The sequence below is a fragment of the Daktulosphaira vitifoliae genome, unplaced genomic scaffold (genome assembly GCF_025091365.1).
Source record: "Daktulosphaira vitifoliae isolate Bord-2020 unplaced genomic scaffold, ASM2509136v1 Scaffold_1, whole genome shotgun sequence".
Classification (NCBI taxonomy): Eukaryota; Metazoa; Arthropoda; class Insecta; order Hemiptera; family Phylloxeridae; genus Daktulosphaira; species Daktulosphaira vitifoliae.
In genome coordinates, this window is record NW_026099572.1 from 16,832,060 (window position 1) to 16,844,160 (window position 12,101).

Below are 12,101 nucleotides of genomic sequence, written 5' to 3' on the forward strand. Positions count from 1 at the left end.
GCCTTCTTGACCGGAGTCTTTTTTGCCTTTGGAGGCTTGGCCTTGGTGGCTGGCGCTTTCTTCGCCTTGGCCGGGGACTTCGTCGGCTTGGCCGCTTTGGGTTTGACAGCGGACGCGGTCTTGGCTTTCTTGGCGGCCGGTTCGGAGGAGGACTTGGCTTTCTTGGGCGCGGACTTCCTCTTTTTGCCGGGCGTTCCCGGGGCGGTTTTTTTGGCTGCCGGCTTCTTCTTGGGCACCGCTTTCTTCACGGCCTTGGCTTCGGCTGCCAATTTGAAATGCCCGGAAGCACCGGATCCGTTGGTCTGCACCAGCGTACCCTTGGCGACGGCGGCCTTCAGGAATTTCCTGATGAACGGAGCCAATTTGGCAGCGTCCACCTTGTAGTTGGCGGCCAAGTATTTCTTGATGGCGGGCAACGACGATCCCTTTTTCTCCTTCAGGTTCTTGATGGCCGACGTGACCATGACGGCCGTGNTGCCTTTGCCTTTGGCTTTGTATGACGGCCTGTGGCCTATTTAGAGTTCCAGGCGTTAGCCTTTAATCTCTTGTCTGATGTATTTGCTTGAATATTTGTTCACGTTGTTGCTAGAAAAATAGTTTAGTTAATTATTTTATTCGATTAGTTTTTGTAGGTGGGGGTATTTTGAGTTTGACATTTTATAAAAGAAAATACTTATCATAAAATCTGTTGCATCGGCTAGTGATAGAATTTTTGCAGAGTTCCTGAGCGTTTCATTTGAGGTGAGGTAATGCGTTCCGGTAATCATGCGGATTGTCAGGTTTTGGACCGCTTCTAAGTTCTTCCAGTTTGATTTGCTGATGTGTGGGCTCCATGCTATTGACGCGTACAGAAGTATGGGTTTTATATAGATTGAGTAGATTTGCAGTCTGGATTTCAGCGGAACGGTAGATTTTTCGTTTATGATAGGATAAAGTGCTGCTTTCACTCCTCTGGCTTTCTGTATTGTTTTTTGTATGTGCTTGTTCATTTTCAAGTGGGTATCGAGTGTCACTCCTAGGTATTTTATTTCGTCTTTCCATGCTATCGGTATGTCTCTTATTTTCAGTTTTCTGGTTATTTTGTTACTCCTGACGCCAAATACTATTGCTTCGGTTTTTTCAATGTTTAATTTTAATCTCCATTTTTCGGTCCATGGCACTGCGAGGTTGATTTGGCGTTGGAGTTGGACGATTGCGAAATTTTTATTTTGGTGTCCGGTGTAGAACATTGTGTCGTCTGCAAATATCGCCGTTTTCGCTTGTGTTGTTGTCGGTATGTCGTTGATGTATTGTACGTATAGTAGTGGCGATATGCAGGACCCTTGTGGTACTCCGGCTTCTATGTTCCTGGGCGTGGATAGTTGGTCGGCTACTCGGACCTGAAAGGAACGTTCGGTTAGAAATGATTTTATAAGTTTTACCAAGTGTATTGGTAGTCTTGTGGTTGCACTTAGCTTGTGTATGAGGGCTTCGTGCCACACGCGGTCGAAGGCTTTCTCCATGTCCAGGAATACAGCCGCTGTGTATTTGTTGTCGTTTCTGTTGGATTTGATGTTTTGTAGCAGGCTGGCGAGCTGGGTGACAGTTGAGTGGCCTTCTCTAAACGCGTGTTGTTCTTCACGTGGTTTGACGTAGGTTTTCAGTCTGGTCAGTACGGTTTTTTCAAAAACTTTTGACAGTGTTGGTAGAAGCGATATCGGTCGGTGGTTTTCAGGTTTGGCGTGACTTTTCCCTGGTTTCGGAATCATGATAACAACTGCTCTTTTCCACTGCGATGGAAAATGGCCAGTTCTGATGCTTGCTGTGAAGATGTGCGAAAGTTGCGTGATGACGTTGTTCGGTAGGTTTTTTAACGCTACGTTTGATATGTTGTCGTTTCCTGGCGCTTTTCCGTTTGGCAGTTTTTTAATTATTTCCTTTATTTCTCTCGGCGTTATGTAGTCGGGTGGCAGTGGATGGTCTTGGTTTGTTTCCTTGATTGTATTTGTCACTTCTGGTAAGTCTTCTCCGGGGTTGTTTTTGAACTGGTCGGCCATGGTGTCGGCGAAGAGTTTCGCTTTGCCGGCTGCGTCGAAGATCTTGTGTCCCGATTCGGTGTGGAGAGGTGTGTTTGCTGGTTTCTTGTTTAGTAGTTTTCGGTTGATTTTGTACAGCGATTTCTCCTTGAAACTCAACTTACTGGTGAATTTGTCCCATTCTTCTTGTCTGTGTTGCGTGAGCAGTTCTTTCACGTGTTTTATTTGTTTGTTGTAGAGTCTCTTCGTGGTCGGGTCTCTCGTTAGTTGCCATAGTTTACGGAGTTGTCGTTTTGTTTCTATTTCCAGCAGGATATCGTCGCTCAGAGGTGGTTGTGTTAGTATGGGTTTTGGGTCATATGCCGTGTTCGTTAGCTCTTCTTGGATCGCGTTTGTTATTGTTTTGACGGCTTCATCGATTTCTACCGGTGTTTTTACGCGGTGGATTTTGATTTTCTGTAAGTTTACGTTAAATTTCTTCCAGTTATTCTTCTTTTTAGTCGATTGGCTTGGCGGGAGTTTCGGAATCGGCGTGTGANGATTGGCTTGGCGGGAATTTCGGAATCGGCGTGTGGATATCTATTTGCACTGGGTTGTGGTCTGACGAGAGGTCGTTGTGGTTGGTGATTGAATATTGAAGTGAGTGAAGATTTATCAGCGCGATGTCTAGTACGTCCGGTTTATGTTTTTTGTTGTGCGGGTAATAAGTTTGTGAGTCCGGTGCGACGACTGTGTAGTTGTTGGTATCTGCGTGTTTCTGTAGTAATTTGCCCGAAGTGTTTGCCAGTCTGCTGTTCCAGCTTGGGTTTTTGGAGTTCAGGTCCCCTGCGATGAGAAAGGGGCCANTTCATCGATTTCTACCGGTGTTTTTACGCGGTGGATTTTGATTTTCTGTAAGTTTACGTTAAATTTCTTCCAGTTATTCTTCTTTTTAGTCGATTGGCTTGGCGGGAATTTCGGAATCGGCGTGTGGATATCTATTTGCACTGGGTTGTGGTCTGACGAGAGGTCGTTGTGGTTGGTGATTGAATATTGAAGTGAGTGAAGATTTATCAGCGCGATGTCTAGTACGTCCGGTTTATGTTTTTTGTTGTGCGGGTAATAAGTTGGTGAGTCCGGTGCGACGACTGTGTAGTTGTTGGTATCTGCGTGTTTCTGTAGTAATTTGCCCGAAGTGTTTGCTAGTCTGCTGTTCCAGCTTGGGTTTTTGGAGTTCAGGTCCCCTGCGATGAGAAAGGGGCCGTCGTGACTGCACAGTGTGTCCAGATCGCTCTGCTGTAGTTTGGTTGCTGGACTTTTGTAGACGGCTGTGATTTGTGTGGTTTTGTCGTTCAGTTTGACCAAGATGGTTGTTGAGTCCAGTTGAGTGTGCAGCGTGATTTGCTGGTGTGCGATGTTTTGGCGGACTAGTATCGCTGTTCCTCCATGCGCTGGTGCGTTCGGGTTTTTCGGGTGGTCTGTACTGTACGTGTTGTAGTTCGGAATTTTCAATTTGTACTTTGCGTCTGATCGGGTTTCACTAAGTAGGATAATGTCTATTTTGTGTTCGCGTATGAAATTTCTGAGTTCCTCTGTTTTTTGTTTGATGCCGTTGCAGTTCCAAAAAATGATTTTGAGGCTATTCATTTTTTGGCATAGACTCGATTATTCTCATTACTGTGGTGATGATTGCGTCTTTTGATTTTGCGTCTTCGCATATTTGAGCTGTTTTCAGGAGGTCCATTATTATTGTCAAAATTTCTGCGACTTGTAACACAGGCTGGTCCTTTTTCTGTTTGATGGCTTCGGCATACGTCCGTGTCGATGAATGGTCAGGTACCTGCGGTGGCGTAGGTGCTTGCGGTATAGGTCGCTGGGCTGGTACCTGCGGTGGCGCAGGTATTTGCGGTGTGTGTTTCTGATCGGGTATCGCTGGTTTTGCCTTTGCCTGTTTTTCCTTGTTGGTGTTTATGTAATAAGGACATCCTCTGTAGTTGGCGGTATGCTGTCCTTGGCAGTTACAGCATGTTGGTGTCGTTTCTTTTTGTTTTGTGCAATCTTTGCTGTGGTGGTCCTTGCCGCATTTAACACATCTCGGCGGGTGTCCACATTGTAACGAGGAGTGTCCGAATCGTTGGCATGCGTAGCATTGTGCCGGTCCTGATGATTTGTAAGGCTCGATTTTTACTCTGATGTAGAAGATGTCGGTTACTTCAAATATTTCTTTGACGTTGTCTGTTCTTTTTAGTGACACCATGTGGATGGGAATTCTTTTGCCGTCTTTAAGAAATGGCCTGATGTGTTCTGCTTCGTATCCAGCGGCTTTAAGTTCCTCCTTGAGCTCATCGGTGGTGACGTCCAGTGGCAGTCCTTTGATTACTATTTTTAAATGTTTGTCCTGCGGGAGCGCGAAAGTGTGAAATGTGGCTTGGGGCTTGTTTTCCGTCAGGAACATCTGGACAGTTCTGAATGTGTATTCATCCGGGCAATTAATTTGTATTTGTCCTGGTGTTGACGTTGTTTTGGCTGTAACTTGGTCTAGTCCGGGTATTTTAAACATTAATTTGGCGATTGATCTCCAAGTGTGTCCTGGTTGTACCTGTAAAAAGATGGGTGGAATGCGTTTTGTGTTGCTTACTGGCTTGAAGTTTGAGGGTTGTGGGTCCGTTGTTCTTGACGTTGCATTCGATGCTGTCGACATTATCGAATCTGTTGTGGATTCGGTGTCTGACATGGCGGCGTTTGGGTCTGGTATAGCGGTTTTCTTTGCCGGTGGTGGTGTTCGTGAGTACGGTGACTCACGTGGTGGCGGTGTCTTCCTCTTCTTCCCTCCACGGGAATGACCCATTTCGCAAGGGCCGGCGATGTTTTTTTGCCTTAACAACCGTTCCTTTCTCTGAGCCTTGAGTAAGGCTGGTTCGGATTGTTTAAGGTTTTTGATTAAACTTAACACTAACTTACAAACTAACTTATTACTAACTTAATCTAGTTGTAAAATAAACTGTAAATAAATTAAATAAAATAAATAACTAACCAGGTCAAGCCTAGGTCGTTATTACCTGGTTTCTCCTGCGGGCGAGTGGCAGCGACGAATCCGCAACCTGAGGACGCGCCCGATTCCCCGAGCAAGGGAAACTGCACTCGTGTCGATGTTTCGTAGCCCCGTAGAGCCCGATCACACCGACACTGTAGTGCAGCGAAATGGGATATTTTGGCCCCTGACAAAGCTTAATTTTAACAGTATAAAAAAAATAATGATAATAACAGTATATAATAAATATATTCAATAAATAATAATAGTATACAAGAAAAATATAGTAAATTACATTCATTAATTACACTTTTTTTTTAAATGATGACAATAACATTAGCCAAAATAAAATACAAAACAAAAACATCAATCATCGTAATAATAATAATAATAACACATAACGTAGATTTTTATTTTTCATAATTACAAAAATTAACTAAACATTTATTTCTGATACAAAAATTGTTTTCTTCTCTTATTCGGTTATAATTTTTTTAATTCGGTCAAAACCAACAATAATACTAAAGGGTTTACCACTAATTTGTTCCCCAGGTATATCAGTAACTACATACCTATCATATCTTAATACTTTGCTTATGATATAAGGTCTTTTATACTTAGGTTTCCAATTTTGTACTAGTTCCGGTAGATGAGGGGTCCTATCTCACTAAAACTAATTTTTCATTTTCGAATTTCTCAGGTGTTCTCAATCTATTGCATATTTTTGCTCGTTCTCTCTCTCTATGTTTTCAAAAGTTTTTAGCTGGGTCCTCATGTACATTGTGCCCATTCCCTCGTTTAGATCCTCTACTTCCTTAGTTTTAGTTTTAGTTATTATCGAGGTGGACATAATGCCCATGCACTTAGACCTGTTGGTCCATTGTGCGCACCTCATACGTAATTGTCTTGATTCAGTTTACCCACCTAAGTGTTATCACCAAAGTGTTAATACATTACCAACCATAAAGTCACCTCAAAAGATGACCTAAGAGTCCTATCTTTCTAACGAAATTAAGTATCTCTCTGGGTTTTAGGTTTTTAATATCCTCTTTTTCAGGAAATGGTTTATTCAAGTAGTTTGATCTTAGTGTAGACAAGGCTTCACATTCGCACATGATGTGAAATGAGTCTTCCTCTTCTACTCCACACTTCCTGCATAATGGTGATTCCGATACCCCCATTGCGTTATGATGTTTAAGCAGGTGACCATGTCCACCAGGTACNGTGACCATGTCCTGTCAGTAGACCAGTCAGGGTGCTTATTTGATGTCTAGTCATGCTATTAAGATCACCCAGCAATAAACCAGGGGTCTTGATAAACATTTTAGATTGTCTAGGTACTACCAAGTACTTCCAGATTTTCCTGTGTTGTTCTCTGCACCAATTCTTGGGTAACGCTTTGAGCGATTGCTCAGTGAGCCCTACCACTGGTTCTGGTCCAACATAGGTGTTCTCTGCTCCTTTCCTGGCTAGAAAGTCAGCATTCTCATTTCCAGTGACACCGTTGTGTCCCGGTACCCACGCTAGTGTAACTTTGTTGAACCTCGATAGTGATTCTAAAGTTTCCCTGCATTCGAGGACCAGCTTTGAATTCACCTGATCGTTACAGAGTGCCTTCAAAGCCGTTTGACTATCACTTAAGATAGTTATCTTCCTATTTTTGTATACCAGCAGGTTCTGAGCCCCTACCAGTATCGCCATCATCTCTGCTTGGAAAACAGAGGGTGTTGTGCCCAATGACATACTGACATTTATTCGTGGCTTTAAACCCCAAATTCCAGCTCCTACCTTTCCTGATTTTTTGGATCCATCTGTATATATCACAAATACTCCTTTTTCAGTCAGGTGGTTAATATTCCATTCTCTACGTGTAGTGATCTCCACTTTGTGGGGAATGTTATTCTTAATAACCGGTTCGATATAGTACAAGGGGTATTCCAAAAAGCCCTGGTCTATCTCTTTCCTCTACTTCCTTAGTTAGTGGGTCATTATTCAATCCTTCAACCTTATATGTATACATGACTTCGAAAGGTTTACATTTTGTTATGCGATTTACGCTTTTGTTCATCGCCCACTGGACTTCCATTAAAGTTAAATCACAATCATTCTACTCCCTCTGTAGTAGTCGATAAACACCTCAGTGCAACTGCATTTATGACTTCTACCTGCCCATTACTACGTGGACTCTTAGACGCAACCTTCACATGAATTATATTATGCTTACGATAAAACTTTGTAAATACGGCCGCAGCATAGGCGGTCCCTCAGTTGGTCACCATTTGGCTTATCATAATTACATAAGAACTCTTTGAAAACATTTAACGTCTCTAGAGCTGTAGTATCTTTGATTACTCTTATTACAAAATATTTACTGAACCCATCGATAATAACTAAAACATATTTATTGTCCCTTTCCGTCAGAGTGAAGAGACCTAAACGAAAATCACAGATGAGATTACAATAATAATACACGAATAGTGAAATTACCACACTATTAAACATATCTATATTTTTGGTTTTTTTAATATTTAATAAGTAGCTTCAGAGTTGCGTTATAAAAATTATAAAAACGCCAGATTACAAATAAATTTTCTCCTTTATAGTTTGGAAAATATTTGGAATTTTAGCATTAATACAGATCAAATAAAGTAGTTCCGCAGCAAACAGTTTTTATGCATAAAAATCCATTTTTGTCTATCGACATGTGTAGGTCCCTAGTGGCATTTACAACGTGACGAATTTTCTGTTGAATGGCGGTGCTAACCAATTACCCTCACCCTTAAACTGCTACCTCGCCAACAATCAAAACCGGTTATTTTATACTTGGTTATCGACGCATCGGGATACATTAAGCAGTCGCTTATCTAAATTTGAAAAAATATTATTATTATTGACGGGTGATGAGAATTAAATTTTAACGTCACTATGTTAATTTTTAAACGTATATCAGAGGCGTACCCAGGGGGGGGCTTAGCCGGCTTCAGCCCCCTCCACCCATTGACCGTGTTATGGAATACATTTCATATTATAAAAGACAAAGTTCAAATCATGATATTTGTAAAAATGGTATTGAATACAACGTATTATCTTAAGTAACATCGACCTAGTATAAGCCAAGAATAAACGTTATGTATATGATACCGACTACTGATATAATATTATTTGATCGGTATGAACGTAGTAACGAACATTAGGATACGACAACGACTGTTATCTGAGGTGTACGGGCGTACGGTATGACGCATGTGATGAAACCAACAACACTATCACAGTCCTTAGTCCTTACTAAATACTAGCTACTCCTTTTTCTAATTTCTGTACAGTTTTTTGTGAATAATGTCTGAGAAAAGACCTAACGTGTTTTATGTGTTCAATTTTAAGAAAAACAAAGTTGTGTCTGTCGTAAGTATTCAGGGTGATTTTTTTATCATAACCCACTCAATTACTTACAGAATAATAATTAAAAAAATTTTTTTTATTACTATCTTTAGTTACACATTATTCTTGAATTATTAACTATGTAATACTTTTTAAGTTCATCCCTTATGCCTGGTAAGGGTGTCAACTTTGTTTTTAACACGCTTATATTAGTTTCACCTGTATGTATGTATGTTTGTAACTCTCCAAACGCCCCGCGTTATCGCATATTCCGTCGTCTAGACTAGACTGTCATAACGCATTCACCCCTCCCCACGCCTCGCTCATCAGACGACGGTACACTATTCCTATAAAAATTTATTTTTAGTTATCGTACCCGTACACGCGTGCTTGTCATCAATATTATATATATATATATATAAACAAATTTTTATTTTGACTGACCAATACCGCACGCGTCTAATGCGCCTTACGTATATATATTAAATATTCCTACCCCCGTTTATACCACAGGTATAACGTTAGTCCGACCCGCCCGCCCGCAAAATACGGTTATACCTAGTGCATGATACGTTTACGTACTTAAGTCGCTTTACTTGTATATATATATATATTCTAATTACTATTAAAATTTATTTTTTAATACGCTTTATTTTAATTAAGAGATATAAAGTATTCATTCCGATTACGAGGGATGATTTCCGTATCGTCACTACCTCCACGTTCCGGGAGTGAGTAATTTACGCGCCTGCTGCTTTACTTGGATGTGGTAGCCGTTTCTCAACTCCCTCCCCGGAATCGAACCCTGATTTCACGTTACCCGTAACAACCATGATATTGATAGTAACTACTATCATAACATGAAACTAAAAAGTAAAAAATAAATATAGTTTAAAAAAACTAAAAAAATCACGCTTTTAAAGCACATCGAACTAAAAAGTTAAAAATAATTTTTAAAGTAAGTTTAAAATAATTATGAACAAAAAATACTAGTATTATTGTGATAAAAGCGTGGGTGCTTTGTGCCAAATTTTTTGTATATTGAGCGCCTGACGCTTTTTTTCACAATAATACTATTATTTTTCGTTCATTGTTGTTTTAAAATTATTTTAAAAATTATTTTTAACTTTTTAGTTCGATGTGCTTTAAAAGCGTGTTTTTTTAGTTTTTTTAAACTATATTTTTTTAAACGGTAACATNCTTATGCCTTGGAGGGGGGTCAACTTTGTTTTTTTAAATGGTAACACATATTTTTAATTTAATAAAATGTTTGAGTTTTTAATTTAATAGTAAATGACATTTGAATTTTTAATATAACTTAATTCGTTTATTAGATATAATCATTTAAAGTTACAAATTTTTGAGTAAATATACAGGTACAATACACAAGGGATTACAAATACAGGTAGCTAATTGATTTTTTATGACATTGATATTAGCAGGTACACAGCATTCACTATCAATGATAGTAAAGTACATTGTTTTGAGTTTATAAATACACTAACTGACAATACAAAAAATATATCTATTGATAGTCATAATTGATAATAAACAATCCGTGACTGAGACAGCAATGTCATAAAAATCCAATTAGCTACCTGTATTTACAATCCCATGTGTATTATACATGTATATTAACTCAAAATTTTGAAACTTTAAATGTTTATATCTAATAATCTAATAAAGTTATATTAAAAATTCAAATGCCATTTACTATTAAATTAAAAACTCAAACATTTTATTAAATTAAAAATATGTGTTACCATTTAAAAAAACAAAGTTGGCCCCCCTCCAAGGCATAAGGGATGAACTTAAAAAATATTACATAGTTAATAATTCAAGAATAATGTGTAACTAAAGAAAATAATAAAAAAAAAATTTTAAATTATTATTATTCTCTAAGTAATTGAATGGGTAATGATAAAAAAATCACCCTGTATATTAATTATTATAATAAGTAATAACTTTATATGTGGTAGCAAAATATAGATTAGTATAATTATAATTTTTCTAGGATGGTTGCAATAGTATTGAAAAAACAAAGAACATCCTTTTGCCTGATGGTATAGAAGTTGACAATCCTAATTTATTAAAAAATGAGACCGTTAAAAGTACAGTAAGTCATTTTAAATTATTTAATAATTATAGAGTAACAGAGCATTATAATTTAAAATAGTTATATAATGCTTATTGTTGCATTACTAAGGACAATTCATTGGGTGTAAATTTGTATTAAATATTAATTATTGATAAAATCAAAATTAACTATTATTTGCTTTGCTGTCTTTGTAAGTTTTAAATCATAAAAATTGTATATTTATATTATTAGTCTTTATCAATGCCTGTTTTGACTGAAAATGAAATTTACAAGAAAGATATTGCTTGCTTCATAATGGACCAAACGATGAAAAAGTCTGAAATTGTTGATTGTTTAAAACACATTTGTATACCTCCACTTGATTTTAGTTTTCCAGAGAACATAGAAGGCAAACAAAAAAGAATATTTCAGCATAAGTATTTAACACAATATTCTTGGCTAGCTTATAGTAATATACATAAAGGAGCCTATTGTAAATTTTGCGTTTTGTTTGCTTTTTCTGGTGGTGGAGTAGGCAGACAGGTAAATTTATGCTTATGTATTAAACCTATAAACGTAATGATTTTTACTTTACTTGTGAAAATACAACATATTTATTAAACATAATACATAATTTTAGAATTTGGGAAAATTAGTAACTGTACCTATGTTAAAGTTTAAAGATGCTAAGAATGACTTCAACAAACATTCAAAAACTGAATAACATCTTCTTTCTGTTCAAAGTGTTATCGACTTCCTCATCAATTTTAAAAATGGGTGTGAAAAAACACTTGATTTAATCTTTGATTAACATTTACAAGAAACGATTGAGAGCAACAAAAGAAGGCTGATACCAATTGTTAAGACAATATTATTCTGTGCTAGAAATAATTTACCATTGCGTGGTCATCGAGAAACTGGATTTTTATCATTAGAAAGTGTGAGAAGTTCTTGTATAGGTGGTGAACAAGAGTTCTTCGTGAACTTCTGGCTTTTCGGGTCGACAGTGGTGATACAGAACTTCAAATATACTTTGAAACATCCCCTAAAAACTGCACAATGATCAGCCCCAAAGTCCAGAATGAGATAATTGATGTAATTGGTAATAGGAAAAATAGTTGACCGAGTCAAACAATTTCGATTTTTTTCCTTACAGTGATGAAACTACTGATATTAGCACTATTGAACAGATGACAGTATGTATACGATATGTAGATACGTCATCTTGGATACTTAGAGAAGATTTTATAGGATTTGTAAAAATGACTTCAACAACTGGTTTAGCAATTAAAAATGCAATATTACTAATACTTAAAGAAGTTGGTCTTAGATTAGATATCCTGAGAGGACAAGGTTATGATGGAGGAGCAAAAATGTCTGGTAAATATAATTGTATACAAAGTCTAATTTTAAATGAGCAATTATTAGCATTCTTCGCGCATTGTTTTAGTCACTCTTTGAACCTTTGCTTATCCAAGGCTTGTAATGTTTCCTCAATCAAAAATATAATGGGAATTGTATCAAGTATTGCTGCTTTTTTTTCTGCTTCAGCTAAGAGAGCTGATAAATTGAAATCAGTTATTTTAGGCGATAACAATAATTCACAAAAAAACCCAGCACA

The 12,101-nt window shown here is 37.8% G+C and overlaps 2 protein-coding genes across 3 annotated transcripts in view; one reads left to right on the plus strand and one right to left on the minus strand.

Moving 5' to 3' along the window:
- The window catches only part of LOC126901246 (histone H1A, sperm-like), a 1,378-nt gene extending 907 nt beyond the window's left edge, over nucleotides 1–471 (minus strand). The window contains exon 1 of the mRNA XM_050677649.1: nucleotides 3–471. Coding sequence (XP_050533606.1) covers nucleotides 3–464 — 462 coding nt within the window. The 5' untranslated portion in view covers nucleotides 465–471. The remainder of the gene's footprint in view (nucleotides 1–2) is intronic.
- Nucleotides 472–8,231: 7,760 nt separating this feature from the next.
- On the plus strand, nucleotides 8,232–11,777 carry LOC126910501 (uncharacterized). 2 transcript variants are annotated; one of them, XR_007705253.1, is made up of 5 exons: nucleotides 8,232–8,427; nucleotides 10,418–10,519; nucleotides 10,733–11,023; nucleotides 11,121–11,575; nucleotides 11,637–11,777. XR_007705253.1 is itself a non-coding variant. In XM_050693127.1 (4 exons), exons 1-4 carry the CDS (start codon nucleotides 8,362–8,364, stop codon nucleotides 11,202–11,204), a joined length of 543 nt encoding a protein of 180 aa, XP_050549084.1. In that variant the 5' UTR covers nucleotides 8,232–8,361; the 3' UTR covers nucleotides 11,205–11,583. The 2 variants fall into 2 exon arrangements, 1 of the variants encoding a protein (XP_050549084.1); XM_050693127.1 differs by lacking the exon at nucleotides 11,637–11,777 and having other exon boundaries at nucleotides 11,121–11,583.
- The last annotated feature ends 324 nt before the right edge of the window (nucleotides 11,778–12,101 follow it).

Excerpts from the sequence above, each read along its gene's own strand:
- LOC126910501 (XM_050693127.1), top strand. The coding sequence starts at position 8,362 with ATGTCTGAGAAAAGACCTAACGTGTTTTATGTGTTCAATTTTAAGAAA. Across the intron at positions 10,520-10,732 it reads ATGAGACCGTTAAAAGTACA|TCTTTATCAATGCCTGTTTT; the intron begins GTAAGTCATTTT and ends TTATATTATTAG. Across the intron at positions 11,024-11,120 it reads GTGGTGGAGTAGGCAGACAG|AATTTGGGAAAATTAGTAAC; the intron begins GTAAATTTATGC and ends ACATAATTTTAG.